General features: G+C 44.9%; 1 protein-coding gene across 1 annotated transcript; it reads left to right on the top strand.

Annotated features, from left to right (window-relative positions):
- Window positions 1-8,129: 8,129 nt before the first annotated feature.
- Window positions 8,130-12,801, top strand: TTC32 (tetratricopeptide repeat domain 32). The gene is made up of 3 exons (XM_040992871.1): window positions 8,130-8,339; window positions 11,014-11,180; window positions 11,650-12,801. Exons 1-3 carry the CDS (start codon window positions 8,188-8,190, stop codon window positions 11,787-11,789), a joined length of 459 nt encoding a protein of 152 aa, XP_040848805.1. The 5' UTR covers window positions 8,130-8,187; the 3' UTR covers window positions 11,790-12,801.
- Window positions 12,802-13,233: the final 432 nt, after the last annotated feature.

Below are 13,233 nucleotides of genomic sequence, written 5' to 3'. Positions count from 1 at the left end.
GGTGCACCACCGAGTGGCCAAGGGGCTTCACCCACCAGCTTTGGCACCCAGGCTGCCCAGGTCCTTCTAGGGAGAGCCACATGGCCCAGCTATAGGTACCCATGCAGGTCAAAAAAATCTAACCTCCAGAATGGGGTGGTCCTGGAGACCTGCTGAGCTTTCCTCCCTGCAAGGAGCCAGTGTACACATCAAAGTAGATATTCAAAAAGCAATATTTGGTTTAAAAACAGAGATCTGGGTCTCTTGAGTGAATGTAGAGGCCCCAGCACTTTCCCAGGCACATTAGGGAGCTGTATTGTAAGTGGAGCAGATAGAACTTGAACCAACACCCATTTGGGATGCTGGCATCACAGGTAATGGCTTTTTGAGCTGTGTCACAACTCCTACCACAGGACACCTTTTTTTTTTTTCTTAAGGCTGTTCTTTATTTTCCATGTAATATGTATTTCATATTATTTGTAGAGATTTTTTCATGAGTACATTACCCCTGGGGGGAAAAATGTACTAAATGAGCAATCTATACCTAGAAGAGCTGTTATAAAATCCTGAATAACACATCACCTCTAAAATGCCATTGGGATGAACTGTTGATTTAATTATAGTAACCCCCCCCACACACAGGTTTTTTGTTGTTGAAGAGATATTTGACAATCACAGAGATTATTTGTACAATTACATGCTACGAAGCTGGAGTAACACAGATCACCAGAAATAACTCTGGAGCCCAACAAAGTGATGTGTTTTTAGAGACTGGAGCCAAGGCAGTGTAGAACTGAAGATTGTTAAATACAAAAACAAATGAGGTGGACCCAGTTAAAATTGTGTCAATGTGTATAAGTTTCTAGGGCTCAAGATAGGAAAGTAAAACCTAAGTGAATCCTCAGACTCTCCCAGAGTTCAGGAAACCTAATTAGGAGTCTAGGAATGTCAAGCAAGCTAGAGTTTGTAGGGCAGCATACTGAAGAGCAGAGAGCTGCTGGAAGAGCTTACAGCAAGCAACGTGTGCAGGGTGCTCCTCTGTTATCAGCTGGGGACGGACCAGTTCAAAGGCGAGAGGAAACTACAGGAGGCGAAGTGAAAACCACCCAAAAGGATTAAAGTGCAAAATCCACAAAGCTCAGGCAAGGCTGAGAACATTTGTATTCCTATCATCCATAACATCCGTAAATAAAAAACACCAAGTATAAGATCAATGAAGCAAAGTATGCAAAGGCATTTCATAAGCAAATGCTTTAAAGCAATTACATATCACTACGAGCATATGGTTATGTTTCAATCCATGGCGAGTTCCCGTTCCATAACCCTTGCCAGTCAAATGAAGCCAACACACTTGGCTGAATCCACTGTGCTTATTCTCCCCAGTATTTTATGGATGCCGATGTGCAAAATGAAACCTCAGCCATGGAATATTGCAAACCACTTTCTATTTTCACATGTTTCCTTAACAAATCTCTTTGCATGTTGCTCAAGAAATGGGAACTTGCTGCCGCACCATCAAATCTTTTGTGTTGAGATTGAAGATATGAATTTAGCTTCTTCCTCTCCCCTTGAGTTTGCTGACTTTAGACAGGGCCCTTAGTTCCCAAGCCCATCTTCCCTCTTAGCCAAAAATAGTTTTGTACCATTTTTCACCCAAGGTGAAACTTGTGCCTCTCATTTCCAGCCTCATTTCGGGAACTAGAGCCAGGTAAGAGCTCTGAGATGCCTCCTATCAAAGAAAAAGAATGTGCACCCTGCCTGGTCTGCCCTATATTGCTGTCTCAACAGAACCTTTGCAAAAATACTGACATTTAATATTTCCCAAGACACTTTTCTAAGCAATGAATCCAACCCATTTAGTCCATCACTAAGGAACTGAGGGCCTGGGAAAAAAAACAATGTTACCTTATTTTGTTACTAACTGAAGAAAAACAGGCACCCTTCAAATATGCTGTTTGGTATTAGGAAATAACATGAAAGCAACAGAAACCAAATCAGGTGGATGTCTAATAATGTCCCATCATAGTTCTCACAAAATTGCCTTTGCTCTGTGAGGAGTGCCACTGTGGAAGGGACTCCTGTGAAAATCCCTGGGCATTTTTCTGCTTCATGGCTGACAGTCTCAAACATTCCCTTCTGGTCCCAAGAAAGCCATCCAGCATTGCCTTGATGGAGACAGGCGTTTGGTCCAGAGGTAAGATGTTGGCATTTCAAATCAGAGTGCCTAGGCTGGGTACACTTCCTATACCAGTCCCTGGCCAATGTGGACCTGGAGGGGCAAGCAATGATGGCTCAAGTAATCAAGTTCTTGCCACCCATGTGAGCCCTGGATTGAGTTCCTGGCTCCTGACTTCATCCTGTGACAAGACCATTGTGGGCATCTGGGGAAGGAACTCTCAGATGGGGTGTTTGATACTCAAAAAGCACTTTGTGGGAGACAGGTGCTGTGGTGCAATGAGTTAATACGCTGTTCGGGATGCCTTCAGTGTATGTTGGACTACTGCTTCGAGTCCTGGCTTCTCTGCTTCTGATGCAGCTCCCTGCTCAAATGCCCTAAAGGTTGCAGATTGCGGCTGAAGTACTTGGGTTCCTGTTAGCTATCTGGGAGACCCAATGGAGTTCCTAATTTTGGTTTCAGACTGGTCCAGTGCTGGCTCTTCTGGCCAACTGGTAAGTGAACAAGTGGATGGAAACTTCCCATTGCCACACCCAGCGTCACTTTATCCTTCAAACAAATCTTTTAATAAGTGTATTAATGTTTTGAACACCCCTCAAAACTGTTGCCATGTCCTTGCCTCTTGACTGGTCCGCTTTGGCTTTGAGTGACTGACCTCTTGGTAGCCATTTTCATGGCTGTGTTTTCTTTTCAGGGTTGTATTATTAAAACCATCCAACCTTTTCCAACTTTTTGGAGAAATCTTTCAGTATTCTGATTCTACTTGTTCCAAAGCTTCAATAAAGGCTTTAGCTGCAGCTTATTTGAGCACCGCATTTTTGCTAACCATGGAACAGAAAGTTAACTGTGCTCTTCAGCTAGGATCTGTAAACTTTAGTTCTTCCTTTTGCAAATTGACTGGACTGTCTACTACTGCAGTTTTGTTTTGTCATCACTCTTTTTTTTTTAATCTCCTTTTTTCTCCCTCTTTACCTCAGATACACACACACAAAAATGTGGAAACAATGATCTTACCACTTTCCTGTAACCCTTGGCACTTTGTGCCCTAATCAACTATGTAAAGATTATCAAAATTTTTAAAAAAAGATTATACAAAAAATTTAAAAAATGTAATTTACCTTTTTCAAAAGAATTTATTTGAAACTTGGGGAAGAGAGAGAGAGAGAGAGAGAGAGAGATTGAGATGACATCACTCGTTCAATCCCCAAATGGCTGTGTATACAGGGATGGACCCAGCTGAAGCCAGGGACCAGAAACTCCAACCAGGCATATCATGTAGGTGGCAGAAGCCCAAGTACTTGAGCCACCATCGACTACCTTGCTAGGCACGTGAGCAGGAGGCTGGATGGGAAGCAGAGTAGCCGAACTTGAACTCCAGTCTTGGTCTAACTTCACTCCTTTTCCTTTCCTTTTTTTTTTTTTTTATTTAAGATTTATTTATTTATTATTGCAAAGGGAGAGAAACCAAGAGAAGGAGAGATGGAGAGAAAGAGAGAGAAGGGGAAACAGAGAGAAAGATCTTTGGTTCACTGGTTCACTCTCCAAGTGGCCACATTGGCCAGAGCTGAGCAGACCTGAAATCAGGAGCTTCTTCCATGTATCATATGCAGGTGTGGGGTCTTCAGGCCTTGGACCATCCTCTGCTGCTTTCCCAGGCCACAAGCAGGGAACTGGATGGGAAGTGGAGCAGCTGGGACCAGGAAGGACCAGGAACCAGCACCCATATGGGATCTGGCAGTTGTGAAGTGAGGATTTAGCCACTAAGATACAGCTCCAGGCCCCATCTTGGTCTTTCTTAAAATGCGACGTTTATTGGTAAACCGCTGGTTGATTTGGGAATTACATACATAAACTTTTTTTAAAAAAAAGATTTATTTTTACTGGAAAGGCAGATGATAGAGAGGAGGTGATACAGAGAGGATGGTTTTCCATCTGATGATTCACTCCCCAAGTGACCTCAATGGCCAGTGCTGCGCCAATCTGAAGCCAGGAACCAGGAACTTCTTCCAGATCTCCCACGCGGGTGCTGGGTCCCAAGGCTTTGGGCTGTCCTTGACTGCTTTCCCAGCCCACAAGCAGGGAGCTGGAAGGGAAGTGGAGCTGCCGGGATTAGAACTGGCGCCCATATGGGATTCCAGGCGCGTTCAAGGCGAGGACTTTAGCCTCTAGGCCACTGCATCGGGCCCCTTAAACTTTCTATAAGACCTCTGTGGTCAGGCCCTCTCTGTCTCTCCTCCTCTCTATATCTGGCTTTGAAACAAAAATAAGTCAAAAAAAAAAAAAAAAAGACCTCTGTGGTCTCACTGTTGTACTCAAGCTTGTGTTTATCCTTGCTTCAAGTTCAGCAGAGTTCCTGCTCTTCTCAGAGGAACGTCTTGTCTTTCAAATTGGATCCTGTTCAGATGTTACAATTAGGAAATACATATTTATTTCAGTGCATTATTTTTTAAAATCTGGCATAGTGTTTTCATAATATCTTTTTTTTCGTGGGCTTTTTGAAGGCCTCTCACATAATAGCATATCACTCCTGAGAGCAGATCCTCTTTCTTCTTCCTTTCTAATTCATGTGGTTTTTACCTTTTAATCTCCAGGGCTAGAATTTACAGTGCTGTGTTGCTTAGGAGTGGTGTTCCTGATTTAATGGCTTCTGTTACGTCGAAGTAGATGCAGCCCATTTTTAGCTGGCTGATTTTTTTGCATGTTGAAAGGATTTATTGTATCAATTGAGATGATCAGCTAGTTTTCCCGCGTCTCTGCTTCCTTTTATTGTGGTGTATTCCCAGTGAGTGATTTCCATTGGGGAATTATCACTGCATTCCAGGGATAACTGGCCAATGGTCATGGTATATAATGCTTTTAATATGCTACTAAATTGAATTTACTAGTGTTTTGTTGAGGATTTTTGCCTCAATATTCCAAAAGATAATGTCTGTCATTTTCTTCTAGTCTCTTTGACTACTATAGCAGACCAGGCTGGCTTTATAGGATGAGTTAGGAAGAGTTTCTCTCCTTTAAATAAGAGTTTAAGAAGATTAGAGGTCTTTCTTCTTTAAGTGCTTGGTGGTAGAATTCATCAGTGAAGCCAGCAAGTCCAGGGCTTCTCTTGGCTGAGAGGTTTGTTTGTTTGTTTGTTTGTTTGTTTGTTTTGTCTGACTCAACCTCATTACCAGTTACAGGTCTACTTTCATTTTCCATTCTTCATACTTCATTATTGGTAGACCTTTTGTTTCCAGGAATTTGCCTGTTCTATCTCATCCAAGTTTTTGGCGTACAGCGATTCATAAGTACTCTTATCATTCTTTTTCATTTCTGTGAACTTGAATATATCCCTACTTTCTTTTAATTTAAGCAATATATTTATTTATTCGAAAGGCAGAATCAACACAGAGACATAGAGGGGTTTTCCATCTGCTGGTTCACTGCCCAAATGACCACAATGGCGAGAGCTGGGCTGCTTCCAAGCCAGGGAGCTAGGAGCTTCTCCTGAATCTCCCACGTGGGCTCTGGGGCCCAAACGCTTCCAACATCACAGTCCACCGCCTTCCCAGAAGGATTAGGAGGAAGCTGGATCAGAAGTGGAACAGCGGGGACTCATAGCTACTCAAGTCCCCACTCACATTTTAGATTTTAGTAATGTCTCTTTTTCTTAATTCAAGTACAGGTTTATTAGTTTTTGTCCATCTTTTCAAAGAACTAACCTTGAAGTTTTGATCGTTTTCTACTTTTTTATCTCTTTCATAATCTTTTTGTTTCCTTACTTTGTTAGTTTTTGGCTTGCCACTTGATCTTGATTCTTGATTTGTTTTTATTGGAGAGGCAGGTTGACAGAGAGGAGCGGACACCTGGTCACCTGCTGTGCTGTTTTTCTGTGTGACACTGACTGCATGCTGATTTTCTAACGATTGTCTGTTTTTCTTTCCGGTCTAAGTTCGGTGACAGCAGAGACTACTTCCTTTGTCTACTGTTTTCAAAACTGCATCCGGGACATTGTTGTTGCCTGATAAATATGTATCGAGCGAAAACTCTATACTAACAATCTACAAGTCACAAATTCCCTTCCTCTTTGACCTTTATAGCTAATTCTAGGAGATGGTTTATAACTTTTTCCTTTCTATTTAAGTTCAGGAAGGCCTGCCTCTATTTGAAATAGTTATCTATGTTTTCTTCCTTTTTGAGTTTCTTTAAAATTAATTTTTAAATTCACCTGAAATTGATTATTGTGTCAACTCATCTTAAATATTCATAAATGTATTTTCCTCTAAATGATTAATTCTTCCAATAGTACTCATTTGAGTGATTTGTTCTTTACCCTTATATTCTTTTTCGTTCTTTCCTGGAAGGGGCCAGCATTGTGGCAAAGCAAGTAGAGCTGCTACCTGCTGTACTGGCATCCCATGTGGGCGCTGGTTTGAGTTCTGTTTCACTTCCTATCTAGCTCCCTGCTGATGGGCTGCAGTGGAACGCAGCCCAGGTGCTTAGGCCTCTGCGCCTGTGTGGGAGACCCTGAGGGCACTCTCAGCCCCTTATGTGGGACAGACCCAGCTATAGCGGATGAGAAAATCTGTCTCTGTTGTTGTGGGGTGCGAGTGAGATTACACCAGACAAGTCTGAGTTTATTAAGGAGTCTTTATTAACCAAGCTTGGTGATAATAGGGCCCACTAGAAATAGCAAATCACAAGTCCATATAGCAATCTAGTCAATTAAAACCCCAAGAGGAACAGTTTGTGAGTGGTGTGGTCAGAATGCAAGGCTGGCCCCCTCTGAGGTTCCCGGTAGGGGAGCGGCACAGGTGGCAGGAGAGAGTGGCTTCCCGGCTCAGTGACCCTGAACCAGCTGCCTACCTCACCACACTCCTTCTCAGCCTCTGCAACAGTGCCTTTGAAATAAATACATTTTTAAAAAAGCTTATGGAAAATTGAATCAAAAAAATCATTTTTGCAAACATTTTGAAAACCATACATAGTCTTTTTTTTTCTTTAGTCATGTGCATTTTCTATGCACTTTTGGAAGAACCCTCATATGTCACATGACTTAACAAGGGCTGATCTGGAACGTGGCTTCTGGGCCTTCTGCTCTGTGGTTCTGTTTATCTTCTTGACAGAAAATCAGTTTACTTTTTGTAGTCTTGCCATCTTAATTATACTTGTGTGGTTTTATTTAACATTAATAAACGTATTTTAGTAGTGACAAATGAAAAAAACACTGAGCAGTAGCAAAAGAAAGAGTTTATATCCTGTTGGTTAGGAACGTGGCATAGAAAACAGGCACCAAATGTTGGGAAAGGGGCAGAAACAGAAGGAACAGCCAGCCAACTCACAGCTAAGCTGAACTTACTAATCAATTCAAAGAGAGCGACCATCTGCCCCTGGGGTAGATGGCAGGACCACGTGGCAGAGGCCTAGTCCTTCTGCAGGCTGGACTTGTCCTAGTTGGGGCGGGACATGCAGGGGACCCTGGAGACCAACCAGCATTCAGGTCCCTGGAGCAAGTCCGGCCTAAGGAAACACAGAGACTGGGGTTGGAAGTGCCAACAACTCCCTATTCCCTAAACCTGCCCCCAAAGGTGCAAACTTGTGAACTTGTGTTCTTGCTCCTGTCAATGCTGAATGATACCTCCAGGGCACTTCCGATCTTAAGTTTCTTTTTTTCCCAGATAAGAAGGTGCTGAAATGGGTTGCAAAGTGAAAACAGCTTTAAGGACCCGCGATGAGCCGTTTTTAAAATGTCTTGCTGTTGAAGCCTCACAAAATCCCAAAGGGTCAATTCCAGCTCCGGGCCAGGGGGCGCGCTTGCCGAGGGTCGCGGAGACACGGTAGCCCCTTTGGAGGACGGCCGGGCGGGTGTCCCCGGCCGCGGACCGCCGGCCAACCGGCCCCGGGACGGCGCTGGACACGGTCCACCTGCGGGCGACGCGCTCCCCGGTCATCTCGCGAGACGCCGCGGCCCCGGAAGGCACCGGTTCCCTCTCCTCAGCGCCGGGCCCGGCCGTCAGGCGACGGCAGCGGCTCCTCAGGCCAGTGCCTCGAGCGCCATGGCAGGCCGGCCGGAGCCGGAGAGCCGCGCCGCTGTGGCGCTGGCCCAGGCGCACTTCGACAGAGGCGAGTACGCCGAGGCCGAGGCGTTGTACTCGGCGTACATCGGCCAGTGCGCCTGTGCGGGCCCCGGCGGCGCCGAGCCCGGGAGGTAACTATCGCGAGAAGCGGGAGCGAGGCGGACGCGGAGCGCCCTGCCTTCCCGGGGAGGCGGCGGGTGCGGTGCCGTCGGGGAGCGCAGGCACCTGCGTGGGTGCTGGGGACCCACCCGGGTGGGTGGCTGGGCCGCAAGTGCTTGGGCCACCTCGCTCTGTTTACCCAGGTGCAGCAGCAGCAAGCTGGACGGGGTCCCGTGCTGTGGAACGGGATGCTGGCCGTGCGGGTGGCTGCACCACAATGCTGCATCCGCCCCTGTGTTTAAACCTTAACGTTTAGTATTAATGCAGGCGCATAGGTGGGCACCTGAAGCTCTGCTGGGAAGTGTGTGATGTCTGGGTGCTTTCGCTTGTGAATCTGCAGGTGTCTGCGTGTCCACAGCTGCGTTGCGGTGTTCAAGGGCTGTGTAGCACGCGTTGCGCCAGGCTTTGCTCTTTGCTCAGCTTTTGTCTGAGATTCGACACTAAAGACCTCTTTTATATGAAACGCTCATGGAATTAAACCCGCAAGATACAGTTGCTTTCTCCTTTCCATAATACAGCAGCGAAACAGAAGTTTTGGAGCAGGCGAGCAGATGGTAACACCCAACGTCCTTTCTCCAGATGAGGCAGCGCAGAGAGCAGTCCCTCCCTGGGCTTTTTCCAGGTGCAACAGCCTGTCCGGTAGATTTCAGGGAATCTTGCAGCTCATCTTGTGTTCTTCTGGCGTCGCAGCGCTGGTGCGCAGGTGCCTGCGGGGAGTGTCCTCTCTGCCTGTCACCAGCGTTGCTGACACAGCGGTGCAGGCCTGCAGGGCCCTGGTGGAGGGCAGTTGGGCATGGCCACACCCTGAGCGGGCTCTGTCTCCTTTTCTCCCCCTCAGCTTCTTCTCATAGGTGAGATGAGCATTCGGTTTCCCTACAATTCCAGAATGTTCGAGGATCTCATGGATTGGAACCAGCTTCTGTCATTTCAGCTTTCCTCCCTACCTCATGTTTAAAATACTGAGATATTGAATTGTGTTTGACAAAGATTTACTGTCTCTGAGTGCCTCTCACTTTAGTTTATAACAGTCTAATATCCAAAGGTGCAGCCTTAGCCATGAACCCAACTTCCATGTACTCTTTCTTTGCCAAAGCTAGCAAATACTGCTACTGCTACTAATAATGAGAACGATAATAATAATAATAATAAATCCATGTTTGGCTTTGGTAACTTGGTTACATTTTGTTGCAAGAAATACTATTGTTACCAAAACAGATCTCAATATTGAAAACGATTCAGCTTAACTGTTGGCACAAGTTTTCAAAATATGAAATAAAACTTCTGCGTGAAATATAGATGGTCAGAATTTGTCCTGGTGAGTTCTAATTCTAAATCTAGCATTCTGCGATCCTCTGAGAGTTTGCAACAAAGTTTTGAAGCTTCAGATTTTAATGACTAAAACCTTACTGATGATCTGCAGCTGCATTTAAAAAATTTGAAGGCAGAGGTACAGAGAGAGAAGTAGAGAAAGAAATCTTCGCTCCACTGGTTCACTCTCCAAATGGCCACAGTGGCCAGAGCTGGCCCTGTCCAAAGCCAGGAGCTTCTTCTGATCTCCCACGCAGGTGCAGGGTTCCAAGGCTTTGGGCCACCCTCCACTGCTTTCCCAGGCCATTGGCAGGAAGCTGGATGGGAAGTGGAGCAGCTGGTATTAGAACCTGAGCACCTGAGCGCACATGGGGTGCCAGCAGTGCAGGCAGAGGCTTAACTTGCTACACACAACACAACAGCTCTGGCTGCACTGTCCTTCCATTTTACTGGTCAGCGGTTCCCCTAGTGTTGTAACTGAGATGAAGGCATGACCAGCACTCTAGGTTTAATGGGGTGTGGGAAGCACCCAGAGTGTGGTTGGACCTCGTCTTCCCCAAGCTGGCTCAAGGAACAGAGAGATGGCCCACGGTTGAGCAGCTGCTCTCCATTACCAGCAAGCCCAGCCTTGAAGGAGGTCCCGGGCTGTGAGGACTGCCCACGGGGGCGGCAGCACAGCCCCTGCGTGCCACCTCAAGGACCAATGTGTTGAGAAAGAAAAGTGAGGTACAGTGGTGCCTGCTGTACTCCCACATCTTTTCTGAGGATGGTACTTTGCATGACAAGGTACAACAGATGACAAGTTTAACCGGTGTTCTTGTTTCCAATTTGAGGATCAGTTTGGGCAGAGAGGAAACACGGTCCCTGCCTCCTGGGCCAGAGAGCCTAGTGTTCCATGGGTGGCTGATTTGTCCTCTGGGGAGGCCGAAGGCGGGAGGCTGTGACCCGCTGAACTGAAACTGCTGTCCGGCTGTCTGGGCCGTGAGATGGCAGAATCTGCTGTAGACAGTAGAGCTGGGGCGGTGGAGGGCGTGGGGGGCCAGGACGGGGTGGGCAGCCTCTGGCCACATCAGAGGCACCCCCAAAATGGTCCTGAGCCTAGGGGCGTTAAGGAGCGGGCTCACCTAGCGGGAAACTAGCCTGGCCTCTGCAGAACCCAGCCAAGGTGAGGAGGTAGGTGGCTTCGGCCCTGGAGGTCACCTCCTTGGGATGGGGTGCTGAGTTTTCTGGTTATTGTCGGACTTTTCCTTAGAGATAATGCATGTCACAGACGATGAAATCTGACCAGAAACGCATTTGCTACCATGCTCTCTCTAATGTAGAATTTTTTGTTCCAAGCAAATGCAGCCCCGAGGATTTGGCCACTGCATATAACAACAGGGGGCAAATTAAGTACTTGAGGGTTGATTTTTACGAAGCCATGGATGACTACACGCGAGCCATAGAAGTCCGTCCCAGTTTCGAAATTCCTTATTACAACCGCGGGCTAATCCTCTATCGACTGGGTAAGCCAATTGGGTTTTGCCTTTGTCACCTGTGGTGCCCTATTATTTCCAAGGAGGAAAGTTGCAGGAAATCTTGCCAGGGTCAGAGCTGGGAGTACAGGAAGCCACGCTGCGTCTGTCCGAGGCTTGCGGAGGGCAGTCCGGCTGAGCCTGTGGAAGCTGGTCCTGGGTGCGGGAGGGATTTTTGGTTCTTAGTTTATGATAATTATGTAAAATTTGGTTCTTAGTTTATGGTAACTATGTAAAACCTGTTGGCATTTTATGCTCATTTATGCCACTTGCCTGTTAAATCCCGTAAATAAACCCATTGCTGGTTGTAGATGTATTCGCACTGCCATACACGGACGAGTGAAAGCTTGTCAATTAAAAGCTAAAAGATGCATATCCAAGCTCTCCTGTTGATTATACAGAAATACTCAGCTTGTTTTCTCTTTTCCTTTTTTTTTTTCTTTGTTGGTTCTAAATACAGGGTATTTTGATGATGCGTTGGAAGATTTCAAGAAGGTATTAGACTTAAATCCTGGGTTTCATGATGCCACTTTGAGCTTAAAGCAGACTCTTCTAGACAAAGAAGAAAAGCGAAGAAGAAATATTGAAAATAATTACTGAAAATTTAAACTTGATGGAACTATTAACTCATGATCCTTGCTCCTGAATCTGTCTGACTTATATTGACATTTAGAAGAGATTTGTGCATTATCGCTGAATGTTGAGTGTTTATGATTGTTAACTTCATGTTGAAAAACTTGAATATAACCCCATTTATAAAGTATAAATAAGGAGTATCAATATCATGTATATTTTATTACAATAAAAATTTTAAGGAAATGTGTGATTTTCATTAAACAATCATGTATTAACTAAAATATCACAAATATTTAGTATACTGTTTTTTGCTTTTATGAAGCATAAAAATCAAGTTTTATTGAAATGTAATTTATCACCCACTTAAAGCGCACAATTCAGTAGTTTTAAAATATGAAGAGGTTTTCATTTATGGAAAATAAATAATTCGGGAAGATGCAGAGATTTTAAAATATTTCTTGCACCAAAATAAACTTGTCATTGAACTTCATTTATCATCACCTAGTTAAAGTCCAACACCTTGCACGTTTGACTTCTGCACCATTTTTAAAAGCCAATTTTTCAAGCTTTTTACATGAGTTTTCTTGCATGCAAAGTGCACTAAATAACAATAAAATCATAACAGAAAAAACCATCTTTAGGCAATGTGAAGACTAGATATGAGGGTGCTTCAAAAGTGTAATGGCGCACGCAAAAAACAAGTGGTTTCATTCAAGCACACAGCCCAATGCCAGTTGGTTTCATGTGGTATTCTCTTGCCAGGAACTCATGTTTAGGAAATTAAGGGTATGTCCCTGCCTGAAATTAGGATGTTGAATTTATTTCCTGTATTTAGATTAATAGATTGTTATTTATAAAAAATTAATTGTTGACATGCCCATAATAAATTTTTCAAGAGTCTAACCAAAATAAAAAAATAACCGAACAACTGCTATGTGAACTAAGTATGGAATTTTAATAAGTTCTATATAAATTCACACTTTGTTGCTTTGTGCATTTCTTGAGATTGACAGTAAGTTACAGGAATGCGATTCCAGCTGGAAGTGGCCTTGGGTCGGGAAGGAGCAGTTTGTCGGTCTCATATCTAGTGTAAGAGGAATTCTAGAGGCATCGTTACATGTTTTCAGAAAAGGAAGGAAAGAAGATAAAGCCAGTTTGTGCTCAGTGGAAACACAAAGCCTTGGCTAGGATTAGAAAACATAGCTGGTGCTTTGGAAAATCATAAGATAGAAGCATGCACCTGAGTCACAGAAGATATGTGGTAAAAAGCAGAAAACCTGAAGAAGTCCAAAAACCCACCGAAGCTAGGGTCTGTGAGCAGGTGTTTCGTGAAAAGCTAAGAATGCCTTGGCGTGGTTGTAGGTATGCACGAGTCTACACACAACCATGCCTTCCACAGTGCAGGGGAGAAGGTCTGATTTTTCCCGGAGGAAGAAGCTGAGACTAAGCAATTCAGAATCCTGTCCAG

This window comes from Ochotona curzoniae, unplaced genomic scaffold, assembly GCF_017591425.1.
Source record: "Ochotona curzoniae isolate NIBS_2020 unplaced genomic scaffold, NIBS_Ocur_1.0 contig_883, whole genome shotgun sequence".
Lineage (NCBI taxonomy): Eukaryota > Metazoa > Chordata > Mammalia > Lagomorpha > Ochotonidae > Ochotona > Ochotona curzoniae.
Note: the sequence above shows the minus strand (reverse complement) of the source record. Positions and strands in the feature narration are given on the sequence as shown.

Excerpts from the sequence above, each read along its gene's own strand:
- TTC32 (XM_040992871.1), top strand. The coding sequence starts at position 8,188 with ATGGCAGGCCGGCCGGAGCCGGAGAGCCGCGCCGCTGTGGCGCTGGCC. Across the intron at positions 8,340-11,013 it reads GGCGGCGCCGAGCCCGGGAG|CAAATGCAGCCCCGAGGATT; the intron begins GTAACTATCGCG and ends TTTTGTTCCAAG. Across the intron at positions 11,181-11,649 it reads GCTAATCCTCTATCGACTGG|GGTATTTTGATGATGCGTTG; the intron begins GTAAGCCAATTG and ends TTCTAAATACAG.